This window comes from Manacus candei, unplaced genomic scaffold (assembly GCF_025592945.1).
Source record: "Manacus candei isolate 608988 ecotype Guabito, Panama unplaced genomic scaffold, ASM2559294v1 h1tg000017l, whole genome shotgun sequence".
Classification (NCBI taxonomy): Eukaryota; Metazoa; Chordata; class Aves; order Passeriformes; family Pipridae; genus Manacus; species Manacus candei.
The window spans coordinates 7008921-7034443 of NW_026138065.1; the positions used below are offsets into that span (position 1 = coordinate 7008921).

The 25523-nt window shown below is 38.1% G+C and overlaps 2 protein-coding genes across 3 annotated transcripts in view; both read left to right on the plus strand.

Annotated features, from left to right (window-relative positions):
* KIF26B (kinesin family member 26B) overlaps nt 1–25523 on the plus strand; it is a 285789-nt gene that overhangs the window by 166274 nt on the left and 93992 nt on the right. For both annotated transcript variants that reach the window (XM_051783303.1, XM_051783306.1), the window contains one exon: nt 13679–13862. In XM_051783303.1, the coding sequence (XP_051639263.1) occupies nt 13679–13862 (184 nt within the window). The remainder of the gene's footprint in view (nt 1–13678; nt 13863–25523) is intronic.
* CNST (consortin, connexin sorting protein) overlaps nt 1–25523 on the plus strand; it is a 668223-nt gene that overhangs the window by 72337 nt on the left and 570363 nt on the right. The gene's annotated exons all lie outside the window — the stretch shown is intronic.

The window sequence follows — 25523 nt, forward strand, 5'->3', positions numbered from 1 at the left end:
TTCATATATACACAAAGCACACACATATATAGAATATATATATATAAAGCAACAATTTTTGTTATGAATCATATTTCTTTTTGCCAACATAATTGTATCAGTATCATCACTCTTGAGTAACTGCAATTTTATCATTAATATTCCCATATTCCTTGTGCTGCTTAGGAATAAACTGGCCAGAATAAATACTTTCACACTAAGAAGGCTATTTGCTATAACCATGCTCCTGTAATTACAGTGGGATAGCTTCTGTTTAGACAAGGGCAAAAAAATCTGTATTCATATAGCATAAGTTAAGGCTCGTCTGTCTGTATCAGCTTCACAGTGCTTCTGCACTGTGGGCACAGTGTATACCTATTGCTTTCCTGCTGAAGCACCATATCAGGGAGAAGAATAACATTCATATTTAGAAATTTACTGTTTCTTGTGGTGTAAAAAGGTTGTGTTATCAGCTACTTGAAGCTAAAATACTTTACCCCTCTCTTGTCCCCCAATATTTGTAGTCTTCCGAGTTGTAACATTCAGTCTTGAATGACTACTTGAGTGGAGCTGCTTCAGTGATGCAAGTTTATGGTGATGTTGCAAGTGTACAAAACAGAAGATATACTAAAAATAACCTCAGTTCTGAGAGTGTGAAAGGCCGTGTGGCTGTGTACAAAGCTGTACAGAGCCCCACTCTTTATTGGAGTCTAATGGGTTCTGTTAAAGCCAAAGGACTGGTTTTACACTCTGTGGCTCAGTGAGAGGGTGCAGCGTGGGTTTTTTGGTTGTGAGAAATGAAAGTGCCATGATATGCTGATATCTTCTAAAAGCCTTTTAGAGAGGACTGATTGCAACCTACCTTTGCTGGGTAGGATTGCTGGTAGGATTGTTCACAGAACAATCTGGGTGGGAGGATGAGGGGAGGACCTGCTTGAGGTTCCTCAGAGAGTACTGCACAGGTTTGTTTTAAGCCCAGAAGGCCTAAACTGATAAAGTTAGACAGCTTAAATAAGTCCCAAATGGATAAATACCCTGCAGATAGAATGAAGTTTTCATTTTGTTCTGAAGTTTCAACAGGAATATGTTTTACTCCAAAGGAATGGAGAGTTCTTTAATAAAAGGAGGCAACCCCAGACATGACAGATCAGTTGGTCAGCTTAATTTTAACTACATTACCCACTCAATAAAGTTTCCATCCTCTCTAGTTTAAATCAGATAAAAGCATTTCAAGTGAGAGCAGAGTCTCATGATGTTGGAAACTGAATGCAAAGTTTTGTTTCCTACCGGTTTATGGTTATTTAAAATATAAATATTACCAATATACTGAATGTGTCAGGATGATCAAATTTCCAGGATGGAAAATAGGGGCTTCTCTTGCTGCAAACACAGAGTGAGGGACCATTTGGACTGCTTGTGCCTTGGTGCAGGCAGCTGTAGTAGGGCAGAAGAAACAAATTAATCTCTCTGTTATCTTCTTCTCTGGAAAGTTAAGTATACTCAAATTTTTCTGTATGCAGAATGTGCTCTCTTCTTCTCCTGTCCTCTGTCTGGTATAAAAGAAATATAGTAAAAAAATACAATTTTTGTCCTATTATTGGCCACGGGGGCTGGGGGTGGCAAAGGATGAGCAAAGAGCAGCTGTTTGTTACACAGAAGAGAGATGGTAAGATCTGACTACAGGCTGTCCTACATCTTACTTCCCATGTTTATAAACTTTTTCTGTATAGCAAGTAGGAGAACAGGATGAAATCTATTGTAGAACCATATAAATGCACTTTGGCAATTGTAGGAATTTCTGAGGTAGGTGTGCAGAGAAAGAAGTACTGGAAATGGTTTCCAAGTTCAAAAGAAAACTGTCAATAATCCTAACGTGACTTTCTGGTTTCCTGACAATGGGATATTTATCATAAAGTAGGCAGATGAACCAATTTTCCAGGCCTTCTCATCAAAGAAAATACTTCATAGAGCAGTGATTGTGCTGTGATGGAGGCAAGGCAGTGACTTGATCTGTTTCAGGGAGTTGCTTTACTAAACAAGAGGTCTCTTGGAAGAATAATTCTGTTCCTGTTTTTTTTTTAAATATTCTGAGTTGTTGGTAGAGGTGATGTTTAGCCTACTGTTTACTTTGGTGATGAGGACCAGGATCTTTAGAAGAACACATTGTACCAAGATGTTTTAACATGGGAGATGTGCCTTTTGATAGGGTTGCACCAAGCAGTAGGTGCTGTGGGTCAGGAACCTATGGGTCACTGCAGAGGGAAGAACCAGAAGCCCCCCGCACAGAGAGAGCTGATTCAGCTTTCAGTAGGCCAGCTGTCCAGGAAGCAAAGCTTTAGATGCAGACAACTCTGGGAAAGCTTCAGGTATTCACTGAGCATGATTTGTCTTATGAAAAACAAGAAACAGAAAGTTTATCATGCTCCTAACCATTGACTATAGAGAATAGTGGAGAAAGACAATAGGATGACAAGAGGAGAGCTCAGTTATGGCTGAATCTGCCTACTTGGGAAATGAGCTTTCATTCTGACTGCACCAAGTGAAACATTCATACCTAGCTCTCATTAGAGCAAACAACAATATTTTGGCTGCAGATGATAAAAAATATATCACAGAAAAACCTGTATCCAAAAAGAAATAGGAGGATTATAAGAGGGAGCAATTATAAGAGGGAAAAGATTTTTCTGGGTAATATTGCTCCTTGTATTTGTAATACCTACCATGGACCCATGAGATTCAGAGACTTCAGTCCCTTTGGTGTTCTGACAAGACTCTTTCTAATTCCTCTGATATCCCTTCCCACTGCACCCCTCAGTCTCAGCTGTATTTTATCAGTATTGAACATGAGTTACTGGCACTTTTTTCAGGTGGAACAGATGTGTGAATACGGGTGCTATCAACAAACCACAAAAGAGATTGAGATCCAAGTAAAATCAAACAGCAAATACATTTTCCTCTTTTCTTTATATAAGACAGGATGTGTTTAAAAAACCATTTTTGCATAAAATTTTGAGCCACTTTAAATAACTTATTTTTCCACCTTTAGAGGTGGGATAGTAAAGGAAAATACCTGTAGAGGTATTTTTAGGAATTTACTTTCTCTAAGAAACAAAAATACATGTCAAATACTTGTTCAGTATAGCAGTATACCCAACTGTCTGAGAAGTGCCCTCGAACTGAAAATTAATTGGCTTTCACTGAAATTTGTACAGGTAATTAGCAAAAAGCTGCTGATTAAATTCTTTACATTTCTTATAAATTCTGCTTGTTGGTGCCTGTGCCACACATCCGTACAGTTCGGTTTTTTTCTAGCAATAGCTTACTACTCTGTGTGGTGTATTTAATTTCATGGGGTTTTTTTTCGTTTCACTTTACTGGAAATAGAAAAAAGAGAACAAAAGGTTTGTTTTAAAAATATCAGTAATTGCCAACACTAATAGTGTTTTCCAGTTTTATAATTTTTCATATTAATTCATTTTGCAGTATGATTGAAGTAGGTTAAATATTAAGGTCAGCTCCCAAAGGAGGTGGGGTCTGAGCCAGCAGAATGCTGAGCATTCCTGCAAGAGGCTGGGTGCATGGGACTTTCCCTGCAAATGGTAGGATTTGAGGACATTTAGTATTGAGTAGAATTACTTCCATCTGCTATCAGTAGATAGAGATAGAAGGTCTTATCACAAAACATTGAAGGGGACTTGGGTGAAATTTGTGTCAAATTTGTTTCTCAGCAAGATACATGGATTTCATTCAGAAATTAGCTGATTAGCTAATGTCCTCCCAGAAAGGCAACAATAATCAAGAAATTTTTTAATGTGTTTTGGTTAGAGCCTTGCAAAAAGAAGCAACCATTAACTTTTTCAGTATGAAATTGTAGTTTGACAGTTCTCCAATTATATTTAAATTAATATTCTCAAAATTAAAGCTTTAATTTTGGATTTCATGAATTTCTGAGACTGATGCCAAGTGAGTTTATTGAAAAATTTCAGAGAAAATACATTTTGATAGAAAAAATAAAGCATAATATTTTATTGCTTTCAGAATTGCAGCAATATTTCTTTCATAGCATCATTGGATCAACAAGGGTTGAAGTGACCTCAGAATGTTTCTAATCCAATTTCCTGCTCAAAGCAGGTTCAACTCTGAAGTCAGACACATTGTTCACACCCTTATCCATTTGGGTCTTAAACTTTCCCAAGCACAAAAAAAGCACCATGTTGTTTGGCTGCCCTCAGGATAAAAAAACCTTTCCTTTTACCCTGTCCAGACTTCTCTCATTTCAACATATGTCCTTTAGCTCTTTTTCTCCTTCCATACCCTGGTACAGAGTGTAACTCCATCATCTTGGTACCCTCCTTTTAGGTACCGGAATGGGGATGCCGAGTTAGACATCTCCAAAAGCATCATAACTATTTGTGTTAATTTGCTGGGATGATCTAGATTAAATTATCATTTCCCACTATTTGTGAAATTCTTTGTGCTTCAGCCTATTTCCATGAAGGTGGGATCATAAAATTTCTTTCTTTTGTTTTGTCTACTTTGCTTATTAGCTGTTAGGACTGGACTGATTTTAGGATGTGTGCAGTCTGTTATGAGAAGAACCTCATTCTTGGACTGTGTCGTATTATACGTAGTAATGGCTATAGTCTCCAGTAGTTGAAAACAACTTGTCTCAAAGAATTATCACTATCTCGTGGTGGTGACTTAAATAAGTACAAGACAAGACTAACAGGAACTCTTAGAGGAAATAGTTTTTACTACGACAGGAGATTGCTTGTCAGAGCTGGGCTGAAGTGCATTGAATTTCAGTGCATCTGCGTTGTCAGAATAGTTTACCATTTGTACACTGGTGTTATTTTAAATGTGCTGACCTCAAAAATATTGATGAGGCAAAATCCCCTGTAAAACATACCTGCCTTTTAACCTTTTTATGGTTCTGCCAACTGGAAAGTTAAACAATGACAAAATGGACTGTGAATCTGTGTGCTGGCTGCTTTTCCTCCTGGTGTTATGAGAGGTTTTTGCTGAATGGGACAGAGATGAAGCAAAATAGCTTTCTGCACAGTATGTGGTCAGGCTTTAGCATCCAAGGTAATAGAATAACCGTAATCATATAAGCTCCATAAAACTTGCAGCTAAAGAATTTTCTTTATGTGATTTTAAGGACTGTTATTAAATGGCCAGTGGTTTGTGGCCCTCTCATTGCAAAGCTTCTGTTAGTCATGTTTTTGAGCTATCATGAACACTCATGAAAAGAGTCAGCTAGGGACTGACTAATAGTCCTGTCCCACAGTTTGGCATTTGCTACGTTATCTCAGACATAGGGAAAATCTGCCAGCTATTCCTGGTGGAACTTTTATGAGAAGGCAGTGTAACTGTACATCTAAAGCCCTAATATTTTACAGCTAGCACTTGAAGACTGACAGATCTGCATATGTTTCTTGTTTTACACAATAACAGTACAAATATAAAACAGTGCCCATCTCCTTTCTTATTACTTAGTGGCAATGCCAGTGTCTTGCTATATAAATCTTTATTATATATAGGCAATACTTCTTAACATCCAAAGCTTGAGCTGGATGGAGCCTATTTCTGACCTTTCCTTGGAAGATACTAGAACCCTTGCCCTCAACTCTGCGAACCTGAAATTAAGGCTACTCTGGTTTGTGGTTGTCGTGCTCTTGCCTATGCAGTTTTCACACATGGACTTGAAAATGCATTGTCAAGTAACCATGGCAGTAATTGGTAAGTTCTTACATTTGAATTCATTTGAGTTATAGTAAATATAGCTGGTTTTCTTCCCCTATTAAGCTAGTGCTAAACATCTGATTTTATTTTACCCAAGTATAACGGTTCAACTTGCTTCATGTATTAAGCATGCAGTGACACATGTCCAATTGATCCTCAGAGCTTTCCAAGAACAGGATAATGTAATGAGAACTGTGATCTGTCTGACTACTGTTTTTTATAAAAGCATATTTCATAAAACCATTTTTAGAGAGAAAAATAAGGTAGGTTAGTAATAAAAAACAACCTTTACCCATTCTTAAAAAAATTGACTAATAGTTTCTCTTCTGTTTTTGAATGCTGAACATTTTTTTTAGAGTTGGTTTCTTCTACTGGTCTCCAAAATCACTCTTTTTTTCTCTAAAGGTGCAGACTGATTATGTGTGTCTGCAACCAATAACGCAGAAGGAGAGGTGAATCTGGTCATTTTTACAGTGTGTGTGGTGACCTGAGTCAGTAATGCCTGAAATTTAGAAACCATACTAAGAGGAGAAGATACTGATGTGACAAAAGAAAGGAAAGAAATCAGGAATGACCTTTCTCTAGCTAAATGTATCAAGGTATTAAGTCAAGAAGTAGTTTTCTTGATGGGTATTATTGAAGGACAAGGGTATGATCTTGTAAAAATTCCAAATGTGATGGTTCATTTGAGTGGTTACTTTTTTTGCCAACATTACCTTGATGCATGAGTGCTAATTAATGATCCCGTTGCCAAAGGCAGAAGGGCATCTGTCACTGAATCAGGATTTTCCAGGAACTTTTAGGTTAGATAAGAAGATCTTCACTGGAATACAGTGATTCCTGATGTAGAGAATCTTGTGAATCAAACAATAATGACACGAGAAGGGGTTTGTTTCATATCTTGTAATACCCTTCTCTAAAACTGGGAGTTTCACTCAAGTAACAGCTGTGTAGAATATGAGTCCTCTGTCCTACAATGTGTACGTACATAGAATTTTGAGCTTTTGATTAAACTGTTGGTCTTCAAACATATTAATTACCTTTGTTTTGGTGCAGTCTAGGACCGACTCTGTTGCTAGTGAATTTACACAAATTTCAAGTTTATGTAAGAGCGTGTCTGAGCTCTTAATTTTACTACGTTTGCCTGTGTGCAGCAAGCCTCAGTTTTTGTAAGACCTGTCCTGAATAAAGTCTGAAACCCTATTTTGACTGTTTTAGAATCAAATAAATTGAAAATAATGGGTTTCTGGACAGTTACAGTACAGTTGCTGGGGAGATCGCAGTCACTAAGGCACTGTGGCCAAAATATCCTTACTACCACCCAAGACGTGAAGGATTACAGCCTGGGACAGCTTTATTGTTGCTATGAAATTGGATGCACGCATAAAAATAAAGAGAACAATAAGGGGCAAGTGTTTACTGGGCATTAGAGAGATGTTTATTATACCTTCTACAGCATAAGCAGAAAGCTCAAATTATCTCCAGATTTTAAAGGCATTGTAAAATAATTAAACACAAATACTAAGAATCTTACTGGAAGTACAAATCTAGGAAGTGTTCCTCTGAGGGTTCTTATTTCATTCTTCACATATCTTGCTAGGCTGCAACACCACAGCCCTGGGTTTGGCCACACAGAGAATTAAAGTGGAGTAAAGTTGCCTTGATTCTTGTTTATAGCTTGTAACTTCCTGTTGCAAGGCAGGGAATGAGGACTGAGAAGTGACATGGCAAGCCAGCTGCAGGGTTTGTTGCTCTGTCTTTTTGCTTTCACTCTGGATGAGAAAAACTGTTCCATGTAGAGGTATAAGGAGAAGCTCTTGGAGGTTGTTCTTGCTCTACCATGGAGCATGCTTCCCAGATGGTAGCCCTGGTTTGCAGCAGACGGTGGAGAGGCAACCTGGCCCCTTTCAGCAGAGCGTGGCTGTTAGCCTGTTGGTTAAACAACCTGTAAAGCACCTCTCTTCTCTTTGCTTTAGAAGATGCAAAGAAAGGCACGGTGCAAAGGAAGCCATGGCTCCTCGCCAGTTCATTGCCCTCCAAAGAGAAATATGAGATTTGTATGAAACCACATTTTGTACCACATGCCTCAGATTTTAAGGCTGGGAAAGCGCTTGCCATAGTAATTCAGGTATATTAGCCATGTCAAATAAGTATGATTTAGAGCACTCTTGGCACAAGCCCATTCAGGAGGTTAAAGTGGTAGTGGCCAAGCCAAAATAAGTGAAGAAAAAAGAAAAAAAAAAAAAAAGAAGAAAGGGAGGGAAAGGAAGTGTGCAACCAGGGCCATGGCAGGTGTGGGGTTTCCCCTTTTGGTAGTAGTACTCAGGTCAACTTGGTTGTAATGTCACGTTAGTAAGCCTGCATCACCTATACAGGTGACTGGGAGAAAAAAAGAATAATTTTTTGTGATGATTTAGAGAAGGTAAATTAGATCCCTATAATCAGAAAATGTGAACATCCCATTAAGTGCCCTGTGTCTAGTTTTTATAGGCAGCATGTAGCTGACGTAATTCAGTAGTGAAAGATCATAGAGAAGGCATTGTTGAATGACCCTGTGTAACTAAAAATCAAGACTAGCTTTTCTCCCAGAAAACAAGTCTGCATAGTTGTAAATTTGCTGTATCCTATTGTTTTTTACCTTCCAGCTACATGAGGACCTATATATGATATGATATTATATCATGACTCATTTTATAGAAACATAATTACCCAAAGCAGAAAATACACTGTGAAACCATTTGCAAACCTTTGAGTTGGAAATAATCAAAACTAATTACAATCTTCCAGTATACCTTTGTTTGACATTCTGTCACTTAAATAAAATACTATGCAGACTACGTTTTACTTTGTAGCTGACAGCCAAGAGTTTCTACTTTTTCTGCAGGAAGAATTATGTCTGGGGTTTAAAAAAACCCAAACAAACGAGAACATAAGTAGGGTTTTCAATTTGAGTGTGAGGCTGGGTAATGGTATCTTCCACTTTTAGGTGGCCAACTTGAGACCATAGGATATGAGCATTTCATGCTGGGTATCTAACACTTCTGACCATAAATATCGGTGTATTTTATAACTGGTGATATAGCTGCACAAATATGCTTAAAGAGTTTGCTCAGAAGACTCCTTTCCAAACTAAACCTGCATCTATTTTCCAACCTAGCATTAAGATACAGCAGGCAAGGCAGTTTTGGATAAGTAAAGGTCATGTTTTAGTTGTTAGGGAATATCATTAACCTCCTTCAGGCTTGTCAAACCAGAACATCCTCTGGTAAGCCATTCCTTGCACAGATACAGTTCATTCCTTACTCTTTGAATGGTGTTCCCAGCCAAGAGTATTTGTGTTACAAAATAAAATGTATACCTCCAAATAAAAAAGAAAAATAGATTTTTAGTTTTAATTAAATTGTAAATATTTACATTACATTTAGCTAATCCTTGGCTGTTCAACCTCCATATCTTGAGAACCATTTTCTCTGTGGAAAATATGATATGAAAATGAGCATATTTCAGTTTCTATTTTGACACAGAAACTAATATGCTAGCTCAATGGCTCCTGTGATCTGGAATTTTGTTTCCAATGTTAATAAGTACTGAATGCCTTGTAGTGGAGTATGAATATCCAGTAAGGAATAATTATACAGAAATGCACACCCAAGGAAATCTTTTCAGATGTCAGTGATGAAGGAGCAAGTCAGTCAGTGTTACTTATGAATGATGATCTTTGCTGACACAACTGTGAATAATATTTTAAGTATTCACTTAATGTTTCACCTCCCTCTGAATCTAATGAACCTAGTGGCCTTAGTGACCTCTACTTTGACAGTGGGTCCTGAAGTTTTAACTTTGCCTTGGATGATGTGTTGCTGAAAAAATATTGTTTTTTATGAAGCTAAAGAGATGTCCCTTGAATTTTATTAGCATTAATTTAGAAATCATGAATTTTCCAACTGTTCCTTCCACGGAGTTTCCTTATACATATTATACTATAAGAAATTACCCAATGAGTTCTCTAAGCGAGGTATTTACAGAGCTTTCCGTAATGGTTTTTATTTTGTCTTAAGAGTTTCATCAACTTCATTCTTATATTTCTTATAAGTAGTATGAATAACTTAGCAGAGTTATTTCCATCAAGCCTAGAAATGCCTTTGTTCTGTGTTAAAAATTATTTAATCCATTTGTGCTCATTTGTCTCTCTACTAGACAAGTTTCCAAAGAGCATACTTTGTCCCCTTACATCTCAGAATGACCTCTAAGCTGGTTTACTTCCATTTCTTCAGTGAATCCCATGGAGGACCTTCAGCTTTCATAAAGTTCCTATCAATCATGAGTTGGTTTCCAGTGTAGGGGACTTAGCTCTACAATCAGTGTATTTGAAAATCCCAGCCTGGTCGTGAATTTTTAAGGGAAAAAATATATCAACATTTCTGCATAGGTGGGAGGCAAAAAGTATTCTTACTGCCCAAAGATATACCTTATTAGACTTCTATTTTAAAAAACAAAAAGCAGAGAATGTCCTTTCAAAGAATGATCTCGGTCTTTGCTATGGATTAGGTGGATTTTCAAAGCAGTTCCCCTTTGCTGCCAGCAATCTATTAGTTTTATTTGGATTGAACTTTAATCTGCTTTCTAATGTCCCTCCTGCAATTTCAGCTCTTGATCTTGTGATTATTTCATCTGCCAGAAGTCTTGTAAGCTTTCAAAAAGTCTCCAGATGCTTGTTTACATCCAGAAAAAATAGTCCAAAATATCTGAAGGTGTTAATCCAAAGTATATTAGCTAAACTGGATTAAACTTGCATTATTTTGGAAGGTAATTCAGTGAAATGACATTAAAGACAGTTCTGTTGTGAATGAATGTGTCCACACAGTGATCTAATACAGTTTAAATTGCGCACTTCAAAAATTTAATTTGGATCAAGTTCCTTGTGTGTCTCTGGGGACACAATCCCTACCACAGCCATGCCGCATACACAGTGGGGAAGTGGTTTATGATGCACTGGAGCCCACTGCACACCCCTGCATAGTTCATGGCTGATATCACTGGGCTCAAGTGGGAGCTGATATGTCTTTGAGTATGATCAGCTTATTGTCTGTACATAAAGCCATGCTGCCATCGTCGCCATTACCATTATGCAATAGTGTGCAGAGTCTTGAGTGGAAATCAGAGTCCTATTATACTAGATACTAAATGAGAAAAAAAAATAGTTGGCTCCTGTACAAAGAGCAGAGCCTAAACAGCTGCTGGCTGAGCTGGGCAGGCTGTGAGCTGCAGCAGCATCAGGTCTCCCAAGTCCAGCCTGGTGCTTTGCCTGAGATATCTAGTGATGCAGAGAGTCTGCATGGGAGAGCCAGGCCTCTGACTCCCTGAAAAAGTAAAATATGAGAATTTCTAACCTCCTGTACTGGATCACAGAGCCAAATCAGCATCAGCTGGTATGACCAGCTGTGTTCAGAGCAATGCTAGCCACCCAAGCTGAATTATTTTGCTCATGCAAATGTGCTCATAAGGAAGCCACACTCTATGTATTTGTGTCATGTTGCAGCCTACATCTGGTTAAAATATCCTTCTCTTCCCAGCTAAGTGCTCTGGGAATTACTTGATGCTTATTGCCTTTTTGATCCCCTTCAAAATTCAGTCAAGTCTGATAGGACTTGTAATGATTTTCTAGCCTGCCATGCATTGATTTTTCTCTCCTTGGGGAAAAACAGAAAACCCCATGAAGTTCTGGGAAATAGTTTATTGTTTTTCATATATTTTACCAATTGCAGGCCAAAAATATAATGAAAATTCAGGTTGTTCCACCTGAATGCAGTCTGAAAGGTTGTAACTGTCAAACTAGAATATAGTTCCAAGATCTTGAAAAGGCCAGGTACCTTCAACAACATTTTTTCTTTAAGAAAATGCCAGCTATGGGCTTGGTTGGGTCAAAAAGTGGTTTGTATTACATTGTCAGCTTTGTAAAAGGAACAGCAAAGTCTGGAGAAGCATTTTGTAGCAAGAGGAATAATAGCTCTGTCAGTCAATTCAGAAAACAGCTTTTAGGAAATGTATTTTTACCCAAAGTGAGTCAGTGAGACCAGATGGATGACCACAGTAAGTGGAGCCACTGCCTATATTTAAAACTGGACTAATGAGCTTGACCACAAGGGTAAATTTTTCAGTATGTTTGGCCGACATTTATGTTTTCAATTGTTGCACATAGTAGAAGATTTTCCTTGAAATAATTTTATAGTGAAACTAAGGCACACAGAAGGTCTTGACTTAACATGGATAACTTCATGGAAGTGTTAGTCATGGACAGTGTGGAAGCTGAAATCATTGAATTCTCTCAAACCATTGAAATGTTGCTAGGAACAGGAAAAATTTTTTTGACCAACATATTTTGATTATGTTTTCTTTGAAAAAAATGCAGAAGCTTAAAAGAGAGGGCTAGATTATGAGCATCAGTCTAGGGCAGAGTGAAGGGGAAGGACAAGGAGGTGGTACAGAAACTTCTGAGTTCTAATTCTGTGTCAGGTGAATTAAAATCTCCTAGTGTTTTCCTTTTATTAGAAACTAATCTGTCTGAAACTGCTTTTAACTTGCCATAGGGTAAAAAAACATATACTAGTGGTGCACGCAGTATGCATGTGACCAGCTGACATATGGTAATTTCATGCCCAGCAGTAATTTGTTCATGTGCTTGAGACACATGATACAAACACAAGTTACTTCCATACTGAAATATGTGTTTGTATATATATATACACACATATATATATATATAAAATTCAATCTTTTTCCCTAACTCCTTGGGATAAAATGATGCAATTACTTTTGTAAGTTCAGAGTTGGATAGTATATACTGATACCAGTGTAAGGGAACTAAGGCTTCTTAAAACTTAGGAGGATTTAGAATTATTGGTCTTGACTGTCACACTTCAGCAAAGTGAGGAGAGCTACTGTCAGTAGAGACTACTTTTTATACCTATCTTAAGTCCCAATTTGTCTGCTAAAGCAAACAACCTGAAATTGTTGTATCCATCTCTCCACTGAGATGGTGCTCCCATTGACCTGCTCTGTTTAAAGTGGTCATTTTACAAAAAGGAAGCCACGGGACAGCATGATTTGTTTTAACATTATCCATGGGCAGTGCAGAATGCACAAGTGTTGGACCAAAGAAGCTGCAACAAAGAGTGAATGTTGAATTATCTATCAAAATAAAACATTTTTAAAACAAAAGTACTGAATGTTTCTGTTCCAGAAAAGCTTAGTTTTTAAATCAAAGTCTATACAAACTTCAGTGTTCTTATTTAAGAATAACCTACTATTAAAAACAGTCTTCACTGTTTTCCCTGCTTAGTGGTTAATGCAGCTGGAGTTTGTATGATTGTCTCCATCTCATCGCAAACAGCAATATTTTCATTGGTTATCATTTGTTCAGTTTTTAGACTAGCTTATGTTTTAAGAGGTGATAAAAATTTCAAACAGCTAGTGCAAGGCTTCTTACACCTTAGCAAATGCAGTGAGTATTTATTACTAATTAACTTAGCAGTGGCTGCTTGCATCCAAACACTGCACAAGTATTAATCTTCTAATCAGAGACTTATGAATGAGACACAATTCTGTGTGAACCATTTGGTGACCAAACTTAATTTTAAAACAGAAATTGCCAGATTGCTCATTGATTTAATTGGAGGGTTTTGAGCCTTCTTGCAAGCTGAATTGTTTCAACAGATAAGATATTGATAGAGGCCCAATTATGATGCTATTTAATGCAGATTGTAAATTTGGAGCAACTTTGTGAACTCAATGACTTTAAACTATTAATAATGAATGAGGAATGAGAATTATAAAACTGTTGGGATTGATGAGGTCAAAATTGAGAGCCTACACAAACAGTAACCTGAAAAATACCTTTATTCATTCTTGTTGATGAGTTTGAGGATGCTTTACCTTACTCTTGTGTTTCCCGCAGAGCTGCTCAGAAATTGAACCTGTCTTCCAAAAAGAAGAAGCACAGACCTTCTGCATCATCTGTTCCTGAATCTCCTCTCTTCTCTACCTGCTTCAGCAGTATTCTTCAGACTTCCCCACCACCTGCACCACCATGTTTGTTGAGGGCAGTCAGCAAAGTGAAAGACACCCCTGGTTTGGGCAAGGTAAGCCTTGCAAATACCACTAAAACACTTGTTTTCTTTGGGAGATTTTATCCTTGTTCAAAACATTAAGAGAATTGGAAGACTGTGTCCTTTCTCAGTTGGATTTACTGTGGTTGGTTCCTGAACGCGTATACAAAGGCCTAATAACCTGAGTCACTTAGTGCAAATGAATTTCTAATGAAGTTGACTTGAACAGAGACAGAGCTAATTGTGTAACAGTAATATACTTCAAGACTCAGCTACATTAATGTACCTGCACTGAGACCACAGTGGGGAGGTAATATCCATTCTGCCAGGGTTTCAGGAGCATTTGGTCTCCATGACTGTGTTTAAACTGCATCACAGTTGCTTGCTGTCGCATGTTTTGTGTTCCTGATCCCCTTGCTTTCCAGACTGGTGTCTTGGCTGGACACACTGTAATTTGCTTCTGGCTCATGTTTCTTGGCTTTCTTCCAGTATATATACCTGAACAAAACCTATGCTGATAATGATAAATTGCTTCTTTTTCTTCCTGTCATGTTATTTTCTCCCTTTCTGCATAATCATTCCCTCTTAAAATGCTGTTTAGGTGCACACTTATGCTGAGGCGATGGAGGAGGTAGCTATTTAGTTTGCTGTTGCTTTGCAGTTTGTCAGAGTGGACCTTCCTTTTTCCCTGTCATAATTGAAGAGCGTGGCATATTACATCTGGGAATGCATGCAGACAGTTGCTGAGGACAACAGTTTGTTTTAATCAAGGTAGTTTCTTATGCAAGCATCTGTGTGCGTGACTTTTCCATATTCATTGAATACTAAGCAGTGACAATGAATTTGGTGAAAGTTTTTGTTTAGAGGAGAAATTGTAATGTATGACCTAGGAGTGCTGAGGATGGGCTCCAGAATTTTCACTGCTGATTTTGGATACCCCCTTTCTTATATTGTGCAGTTCCAGGGTTTTCTTTCAAAGAACAATGGTATTGCTTTCATGGCTGCTGTAATGCCTGTTTGAAAAGAGATTCCCTCCACATGGGGCTCCCTTTGTTTCCTCTGGCCTGGTAGGTGGGAAGAAACGCAGAAATCTATCGTGATCTTATAAAAGTTTAATAGTGATGCATACTCTGACTAGCAGGGGGAGGAGGAGTAAACTTGAACCTGTTCATTGTTGTAAGAAGTTGCTATAGAATAGATTTAAAATGGAAGCCATCCTTTCAGGAGTCTCACTTTTCTGTGCCTAAGACAGGTTACATCTGAATAAAAAGTTCATTGAGGAATAATGAAGGGTGTGTGCTTGAAAACAAACTTTTCTGGACTATCAGTCCGGAAGACCACAGAGACACAAACATAGCTCTGTCTGAATATTCCAAGCTTGATCTGAGCCATTCTTGTTCCTCTCATCCCTGGTTTCCACTGGAGAGGGCTTGGAAAATAGTTTTGCAGTATGCCCAAACAGACCCGTGATTTGCTTCTTCATCAAGATCATGTACCAGAACAGGCTCCAGGCTTTCCAGCTGTGTGAGTAAAACTGAAGTTTTGCAGCCCAGATCATGAAGGTGATATTTCTTTTCACTTTAGACTTGTCATCCTGAAGCTATCAGGCTACATGATACATAGCTAAGAGGTTTTAACATACTACTTCTTCAAAATAGTAACCCCAATAAGGTTATTTCATATAGTCAAAATAGACAAAATTAATTTTTTTCCATATTTTCTTTAGCAAAAATATGTTTAACCTGCAGTTCTTGGAAACCAGTTTCATTTTTCATCTCTTTGGTTTCTTATAGAAGTCACCCTATAATTGCAACCTGAAGCTTTTACACTTTCATCGAAGTTTCCCATCAGTTTACCTCTGTAGCACAGTTTTCATTTTAATATGTCAGAAATAGGTGCGAGGCACAATAAGTAAAAAACTACAGGATAACAATATAATTTATCTGTCAGACTGGGAGAACTTCAGATGAGGTAATGGAATTTCCAGCTTATTTGCTTTTAATTTTCATTGTTATTTATACATATTCTGTTCAGTTTGGTTGGGATGTGTTTTCATAGGAGTGTGCTAAAAAACTGTTACTTTTCTCAACATTTTGTCTCTCTTCTGTAAGGGTATAAATTTACAGAACATGGACCCATGTGTAGGTAGTGGGTTCAGGGAAACTAAATATTATTTTCAATCACTTACAGTTTTTTCTTGGTTTGTATTTAAATAGCATTTTACCAGCAATCTCAATTTGATAAAACTCTGTTTCACTTTGGATTTAAGTGGGCTGGGCAATTTCTAATATGACCGTTTGTTACTGGAAAGTCTGGTTCACCAGAACTGAAACGATAGCCTTTGCCAAGGATTCTGGATTTCTGAGACTCCAGGGGCAGCTGTGCATAGGCTGCCTGGAAGGCAGGCTCACTGCTACAGGACTGTGAGCCCTCGCACAGACTCTGTGTATCACTGGCTTGGTGTCAGCCTGAGAGCTGTCTGTGTGCCAGGGCAGGTGGGTATCTGAGACGTGAAGATAGGAAGTTGGATACTTCAAAGCTTGGTGTTTGAGGTTAAATTTCATTTCACAGTTTTCTAAAATGAACTTGCAAGATAACAGCTGCTATTTTCATTTGTACTAGAAATTTCAAAGATTCTACTTCTCATTGCAAATTAAGGACAATGATTTATTTAAAATTATAGAATTGCTCATCTGTTATATGTAGGCAGAAAATTTTTTTAGTTAAAATAGGAAGATCTGCTTGTCAGCAATATATTTAAAAGTTAATTTGCAGCTCAGTACACATATGTATGGGTACAACTAAAGAGTCTAAACTGACAAAGAGAATTAGAGATTATATATTCAGGTTGCATGCTTCACACCTTTTCTTACAAAATGCCTTGCAAATCAAAACTGTACCAACCTGGACTTTAGAAGAAGTATTATTTGAAATCTAAAGTTCAGCTTCACAGAAACAGGAAGATGATATTAATAATGAAATGGTGGGACTGCGCAATCAGCATTTTACTTTGATGTTAGATAAACCACTGAGCCTAGCAGAACATACAGCAGTGTCAAAGGGAAATAAAGTATTAGAGGATAAGATTCTTTGTTGCACTTATTTCCAGATGATGATGTTAAATAAAAGGGTGTGACCACGCTGCAAATGTATTAACAGCGGTGCTTGTCTGGGTCATAATGTATGCATGTGCTTTAGGTTTGCATTTGCTGGCAGAGGAGTATGATCTTGAGTAGTAGTGTGGTATCCCCACACCTGCTTCTTGAGAGCAGAGATTGCCCTTTGGGCTGAGTGACAGTCCTGCTCCATATACTGCCACAGCTTCCTTGTCACTTCTGCTCTCTCTGCTGTCTTTGAGTCATCATATTCTGAGTGGCAGATTGCTTTTACTGGGTTTACAGAGAGTGCTACTCTTATGGATGGTTGTACATGATGTTTCCCCAAGTCCCATAGTTTTCCTGAAGACACTCCTTAAGTCTGTTTATTCTTCCTGACAATAAGCCAAAAACAGAGAAAAAAGGCTTTCTGTGCATAAAGAACGAATTATTTCATGCCTGCATGAAATGGCCGTGTAGGGCCATTCTAGTAAGGTTTGCTCCCCAGTCTACTTCCCTCCTCCCTCCTTTGTCTAAACCAATACTTTTGATGAAAATGGGAAATGTTCTTTCTGTGAAAGATGATGTTTTGCTGATTTCCACACGAAAAAAGGCTGAAATGAAAAATTTTCTGCCAGCCTTAATAAATAGGTTGTTTTCAGGTGGCACAGAGTTTAGGATGAATGGATGTGGTTTCTGTGCTTTCTTTAATTTATTATTTTTCTGTGTAGTCTTATAAACCTCTGTCACTGAGAGGTATTTGCTATGTTTGGGCAGAGATTAGTTTACTTTTCCTTACTTATAATTTTTTTACTGTGAATTTTATTAGTTAGTACTTGTTAATCTCAAAATAAAATAACAATTCTTGGGCGTTAAAATAATCCCTTTGCAAAAGGTTTATACCAGGGAGAAGCAAGTCAGCACTGAACTTTCTTCGACTAGTCTTTTCAACCTATTAATAAAAGTGACTGTAATTTTTGATTCTATTTACTTTTTATTTTTCTGTAGCAGCAGGACTCCTGTTTGCAGACCCTAACTCTGTTTCACTAAATTACGTGTAAATTCAGATTTAAAAAAAATCCTGTTTCTGTCTATAGCACTTATGATTTCGCTGTAGGGAGGAAGACCAGACAGGCAGAGAGACAGGACAAGAAGAAACAATTAGGTATTATCGGTTATCTTGATAGTGGTGTCCTCAACCCATCAGGAGTCTAATATTAGATACCCCTTGTCAAGCTGCTGTATGTGCTGTAGAAGAGGAGATTATTAAAATCTTTGAAGGGGGAGTAATAGGTTATGCTGCAGATGCTTCTGAGAAGCCCTTTCCAAGTGTGTAAGACAGGGTAGGAAGCAGCACAGAGAGGGGTTTTTGAGAGTCTAGTGAGTGAGTGAGCGATGCGTGAGCTGGTCTTCTGGCATCAAGCGCAGGGCTGAGCATGGAGTCTGGCTGGGAGGGGCCATGAATGGGAACCAAGCCGTGACCAAATGCCAAGAGTGGCAATAAGAGGTTAGTAGAAGATTGGCAGCGTCATAGAAACTCCTGAGTCAATGCACCTTTCTCCCAAGGACTTGTGTCATGTAAAGGTTCAGTGCATGGCTGAAAAATCTAATCTCCCATTTCAGCACAATATGTGATTGAAATAAGCCCGAAATCTACTATTCAGTTTGTGTTATTCTGCAGCTTAGCTTTTCTTCACATTGGTTTGCATAAAAATCTATATGGAAGCATCAGAAAGATTTTTGTCTACCTTGAGAGTACCATACCAGCACAGGATTTCCAGAGCACTCAGTTTTGTCATTCCTTTTTGTGAATGTCACTGGGAGCTGGTACCTACTTCCCCAAGCCCAGTGAAGGTTCCACCTGTAATTGCTAGCTGGTGACTATATTGTTTGGTGAGGGAGAACACATTTGTGTGGGAAGAAGTGTGATACTTCCCATATCTTTGCAAGCAGGAGGTCCACAAAGGCAGAATACCACTGATGACTAAAGAGCAGTCTTATACCTTTGGCCTTAAAAGGCAGTGGTAGTATCATTGTTAAAATTCAAAAGGTGGCCTTATATGGTACTTTGTACATTGATCATATAATATGTTACTATCCTTTTGATTCAAGTGGCTATTCAAGATGCAATGTTTATGCAAATTTTTTCCAGATAGAGGTTATGAAGGGAATAGATAATAGAATCATTTAGGTTGGAGAAGGCCTTTGAGATCACTGAGTCCAACTATTAACCTAACATTGCCAAGTCCACCACTAAATTGTGTATTACAAACAGGACAATTCAGTTCTTTTACAAGGAAATACAACAAAAGGGAATTTTCCTTCTAACCTCACCAGGCCCTTTTAGCTAGGACTTCAATGTCTCATTCCTTCCTTGGTTTAAGGGCATTTCTTTGTCTTAAAGTAAAAATGTTTGTTCAGATTTTTCTTCTCCCTGTTGCTTTTTCTGTCCCTTGTGCTGTTTATTGTTTATATGTACCCTTGCCAAAAGTAACAGTGAAGAAAGCTCTAATGGCCAAGCAGTTCAGTTTCTGAATAGATTCACAACTGTCTTTTGACTGGGACAAAATTGTATACCAATACTTTGGGTTCACAAACTGCTAGTATTTCAGCTGTCCACTGCCTTAAAATAGTTTTTGTTGACTTTTCACTAAGTAGGGAAACAGTTGTTGCACTGGCCTTGACATGTTTTAATCCAAGCTGTAAAACAGCACAGTACATGCGTTAATAATGAGTATTATATTGACTATGACCTGTATGAATCATGATGTGAATAGTCTTTGTCAAAAGATGTTTTCAACGGCTATGGCAACTCTTTGTTTCAGTGCAGCAGGAAACAGAGACATTCTTTAAATTATGTAATTTGCAAAGTTGATTTGAAGGGAAGAAAATTGATGCACATCTTGATGAAGTCCCTAAGGTACAGGAAACCTCCTTTTCTACTACCAGAGTTTGCATTTTGAGCTGCTTATTGATGGATGTTAGGATTTTTTTTTTTTTTTTCAACATTATGGTGTGTGTTTAGGAGGCATCTATGAAAACCTGTGTTATGGTCAGCAAAAATACAAACGGAACTTGAAAACTATGTTGTTATTTTACTTCACTGCCATCCACCTTCATGGTTTTTCAGAGAGAATCGGAAGAGGTTCTCTTTCCTTTGTAAAGCAGAGATTCTCTCTCCTTCATCCTTCAGGTGTATAGGGGGAAAAGTTAACAGTTAGATGATAAATGTGATTTAAAACCCTTTATCACAGAAAACGGTTTCTGGCTGCTTTTTTTCCCCAAAGTTACCATGGCTACTGAAAGATAGTCAGATGATCCCTCAAGGCATTTAAAGGAGATATATGTGTTCGTCTTTGTTGTCAACATGATTGTTGTACAAATTAGTTAGTTCCACTTGGAATGAAATCCAGATGGCCTTTTGCCCTCCAGACAGAGTTGCTCAGAACTGAGATTTTTCTCACGAAATGTACTGTTTGGATCTGGTGGAGGATTTTGTGCTCGTTGCCTAGATTCCAGCTTGATGAGATTTTCTGGGAGGAGTTTTAATACCTCAAGCTGCTTTAAGTAAAATATGAAATTAATAGAAGCTAGAAGAATTGCTGTAAACAATAATCTCTTACCTTCGACAGTCATATTTTCTATGAACACTTAGTTTTCCTTTTGCTAAAGTAAAGTTTATTCTGGATGTGCAAGTAGCAACCCAGGCATGCCAGGACCCTGTTGGATTGTATTTTTGTTGACTGTGAAGTAAGGCGTATTTTAAAGACATCTCAATGCAGTCATGTTTCCATGATTTAGAGAATAGCCATAACTGCTGTTCCTTCTCTATGAAGTCCAGAAGCTGCTACTTCGTGGGAGTTAGGAGCACAAATCAACAAAACTACTAAAGGAAAACCTGTCCCATTGCCTAAACTTTATACCACGTAAGAGAGAATTCCCGTGTGCAGAAGCAGGGCTGCTTTTCTGCCATATAATCTAGCCAGCCCCTTTAGGAGGGGGAGATTAGGTCTTGCCCCTACCTATTAATGAACAATTTAAGGGATGTGGGTCCATTTTGACCCAGCTGTAAGCTTTAAAAGCTTAGAAAGTGGCTCCACAGTTCCTGTCCTGACAAGCTGTCTTTCCTGATAATGGGATTCCTAAAGTGAGTTGGCAAGAAGCTGACCCCAGAGAGGGGAATTCACAGCACGTGGATGCTAGTGTAGTGGCTTCCTGGAGCATTGCAGATGCAGGCAAGTAAATGAAGGTTGACACCAAGGAATAGGCTCACATCTGAAATGGGAAATTTAAAGAATACTGCTTCTTTCCGTACATCTGACTCCACAAAGCAGAACAGTTTTTCTGTATGGCATTAGGAGTACTCCACTGATGTAGGCACCATGTGAGCAAACATGATACTGAGGTATCTTTCTCTTCTGTTAATTCCTTTGCCTCTACTGATTTTCCAAAATAAAAACATCTTTCAAACTAGTAGACATCATCCTCTTCACCAGAGGGGGGAGGGCGGTGTGAAAACAGCAGCATAGAAAGTGAGATTTTCTAGCGAGTAACATACAATCCTTAATTGAAACACTTGGCTTTGGAAAAAAACATCTCTTTCCGTATGTCATAGACAAAAACTTGCATCCTAATCTGAGTACCAGCTCCTGGTAATAGCAAATATAGACAAGAGACTAGTGTTCATTAAATTCCTTTTTTGCCTCAAAGAATACCAAAAATGATGTTTTTCCCTTTAGTGGCATCTTCCCATGTGTATTCAGCATTGTACTGATGAGCTTGTGAGCACAAGAGGTGGCTAGAGATTTCCAGGTGTAATTGAACTGGACAGAAAAAATATGAAAAAGGCTGTACCTTGACTCACGTTGGTAGCACTTTTTATTTCTGTGTTCAAAGAATCAATATTTTCTCTGTTTCTTTTATAGTACATTTCACCCAGGAAAAGACCTGCAAAGTCTAGTTTTGTACTGTTTACCCTAGTCTGTTTTGATGATTTTTTCTGTAAACATTAATGATCAAAAGAAAATTAGCTTGCTCAAATCACTTCAGGCTGGTGGTACTAGGGTTTGTACGTTCCTAAGTGACTTTACTTATCTGGTACCCTCTGCATTGTCATATGATTTTATGCCTAGCAATCTGTAAGTTTTATGCTAGTTGACTTTTACTGATTCAAGTCATTTAGTGGAATGAATGACCATAATTTGTAGGCATCTAGTTAGCTATGGGCCCATACAGGTCAATTAATTTGATTATTTTCATGTTGATAGGCTAATGAAGCTGCAGAAATCTTTACTCTTGCTCACCTAGTAAGTACACTTTAAACATGTTCTCATGTTGTTGAAATAGTATGACAGTGCAGTGGCCACATATTTTAGAGTCTCTTAAACATTGTATGAAAATAACTAGATTTTTCTAGAATATAAAAACATTGGTTTTAACACTGATCTCCTCCAAGTTTTTCTGAGCTATTATATTTTTATTTACTTTGTTTTCCAGTTTAGGTTGTACTGCTGGTTGATATTTTGATAGTTCTAGTTTTAATCACTTCCATTTCCTTTTTAAATCTTTCAGGAGTATTTACTGAAATGACCCTTTCTTCCCTGCCCTCTCCCCCATACGTCTCACCCCATTAATTTTTAAATTCATGAAGAAGAGGTTAATATGAATCAGGAAAATCAAGGTGAAAGAAACTGAAAATTTCTTTCAGTTTTTCTTCAGTATTTCTCAGACAATGCTGAAGAAGGAATTTAAATGCTGGATAGTTTGCTAAACGTGGGAGCATGGTAAGATTTCTGAGATCTTAAGCAAGTACCAGGCACTGTACTTGGAGCACTCAGCTGTAGACATTATTACAGTTTTTTTCTTTAAAGCTTCCTAAAGCTTTTCTCCTCCCAGCCTTTTTCTTTTGTGTTTCACTTCTCTCAGCACGTGTCGAAGAGCAGTGGTGCAGGCGGGATGGTGACACTGCGGGAGGCTCCACTATAGCACTGCTGTAACATCATGGGCTAATGATTTGTCTGAGCCTCTTGGTTCAACCTCAAGGTTATCATGCCTTTTTTTATCCTGAAGGTCTGGGCTTTACCTCATTTCTCTGGTGCAACATCGACTTAAATAGATAACTAGCTCCACTGAGGAAGAGGCAAAGTGGACTGTATTTTAATACTGAGAAAACCATTAGAATATATCTCCTCTTATTCGGTCTCCCCCTTTTTTGCCTTTTCCTTTAGGATTCACACCCATTTTTGGAAATATCTATTTACATTTATACATTTTTTGTGCTTTTATGAGAAGCATGTATCTCCATGTTTGGAGTCATTATCTCCTTGTGCTTCTCTTCACTCTTTAGTGCCACTATTATTGCCACCTTAGGACACGATTCATGTTGATAGCTTAGGTGACCTGATCACTGTCCTTCTGATCTAGGCTGGTCATATGTATTCCTCTCATGGAGGAATGGAGACAAGTGTTACATATATTATAATGGGCTGACTTGCCTACCAGATGTTCCTTTATTTCTCGGTTGATTACAGAGGCAGCTGCCTTAGAATGAGATATCTGTGTTTTGACTGGCTCAAATAAGGTGAAAAACAGCTACCGTGAGATACAGTAACAAGGTGCTTGCAGAAAGTTCTGGGTGCATTCATCTCCTCCAGGTGGAAGTCTACATCCTCTGCTTTCCAGTCTATGAAACATAGAGGTTCACTATGCAGCACCTGGGTCTGGTTGCAGACCTGCATGCAAATGAGCAGGTTGCATAAGGCAGCCAGACCTTCATGGAAAAGGACCAAGCAGGCTTTTTCGCATTTGGTCTTGGGCAAACCAAAGGAAAGTTGAACTGATCTTTATTGAGTCAAGGACCAGAGATGTTCAGCTGTACTTCTGTTGGGATGGATCTATAAAGATGGTCATAATGTGCACACCTCTTAGATTAGAGCCTCTGTGACCTGTGAGTTGCTTCCAGTAGGACTCCTTCCCAGAAGTGTAGGCAGTGTGACTTGGGCTTTCTTTACTGGATCTGGATTCCTGATACCCAAATGCCATTTCCTTTTCCAAATGTAAGTAGACTTTTTTCTCTATATTGTTGATAACGTGATTAGCACTTAAATTATCTTTCATCAGATAGTGAGATATGAAATGTCAGATATGAAAAGTAATACTTCAATGTTCCTATTTTAATTTATGAAAGAATCTTTCTAGGTAGTAAAGGTAAAACCAAAGTTTGATGAAATCATTGACCTGTTTGATATTAAAAATCAGGAGATATTTCAATACATTTTTAAGTCTTGCGACTCTTAAAGTCTTTTGTAGCACTCAGAAGCGAGAAACAGAGTGGGTGCACCTGTGAAAGGTGGATGGAAATGTGTATGTGTAATTCTCACTTTAGTTCGTGTGTACATTTGCATCTAGAAACATATAGGTGCATATATATATATATATATATTCATCTCCCCTTCCCCCCTAGCACAGGGGAAATATATAGGAAAAAGCTATACATGGAGTTTCTGAGCAAGTTATCTGAAAAAAAAATGTAAGGGTAACAGGCTGTAGACTTGCTTTTATTTGTAAACTAGCAGTTCGTTTTTGTTTTTTTTTTTTTTTTGAGAAATCAACATTCCCTGAAGACGTTGCCATTAAACTTATAGATTTTAATCCAGAGTAATATAATTTTTCTTGTTTAGCCCAATCCTACTATGCAATGTATTATCTTTTTCCCTCCTGTGTGGTGGTTGAAAATGCTTATACAAATAGCAGCATTTTACATTAAATTCTCTAGGTACATTTGAGGCTCTGTTGCATTTCTGTAGATCACAACTGCTTTCATCCCTGTTAATTAATGCTGGATTTTTCCACAGATCTGTTCAATATACAATGTTTGTACTGAAGGGAGACATGTAGAAAAAGATGTGGTGTGTATTAAAATGCCAGGAGGAAAGCTGTACAATAACCTTTACAGCATCACATACCCCACTACAAAAAAATAGATGTTCAAAACCTTAAAAACTCTTGATCCTTTCTTCCCTGCCCCCTCTTCCCACAGAAAATATGACATATGTATTTCAAACTGTATGCTGTGAGCATAATTATCTTTGCTTTAATGTCTTGCCCCCTTCTTTCCACCTTTCAGTACTGATGGAGTTTTATCCAAATGCAAATCTTGATCTGCAATAGGAATCTCTTCTTGACTAGCTTGTCTGTAGCCCCCAAGCCCAGTTTCTGGAAGTAGTGTGGCTAGAAAAGCTACACCACCCCCAATAAAGTATCTTAAGCTAGAAAAGCTACCCACCCCTAACAAAATACCTTAAACACTGCTTTTTTGTCAACTGAGAGGAGCAGTTCTAAGGTATGTGCTGGCACGAGCTCTGACAGAGGCACTGGGGACGTTTCTCGCCTGGCCACACACAAGGAGAAGGCATGCACCCTGACTCATAACAGTGTGTGCAGATGTGATAAGCACAAGGAGGCCCAGGCTGCTTTTGGGAAATGGAATACCGACACAGAGGAGGAAACAGGATTCCCCCAGGGCCTCGTACACTGTGAGCAGTGGAAACCATGAATCTCTGCAGATGGGAGGGAGTTATTCATCATAAAGACTATTATG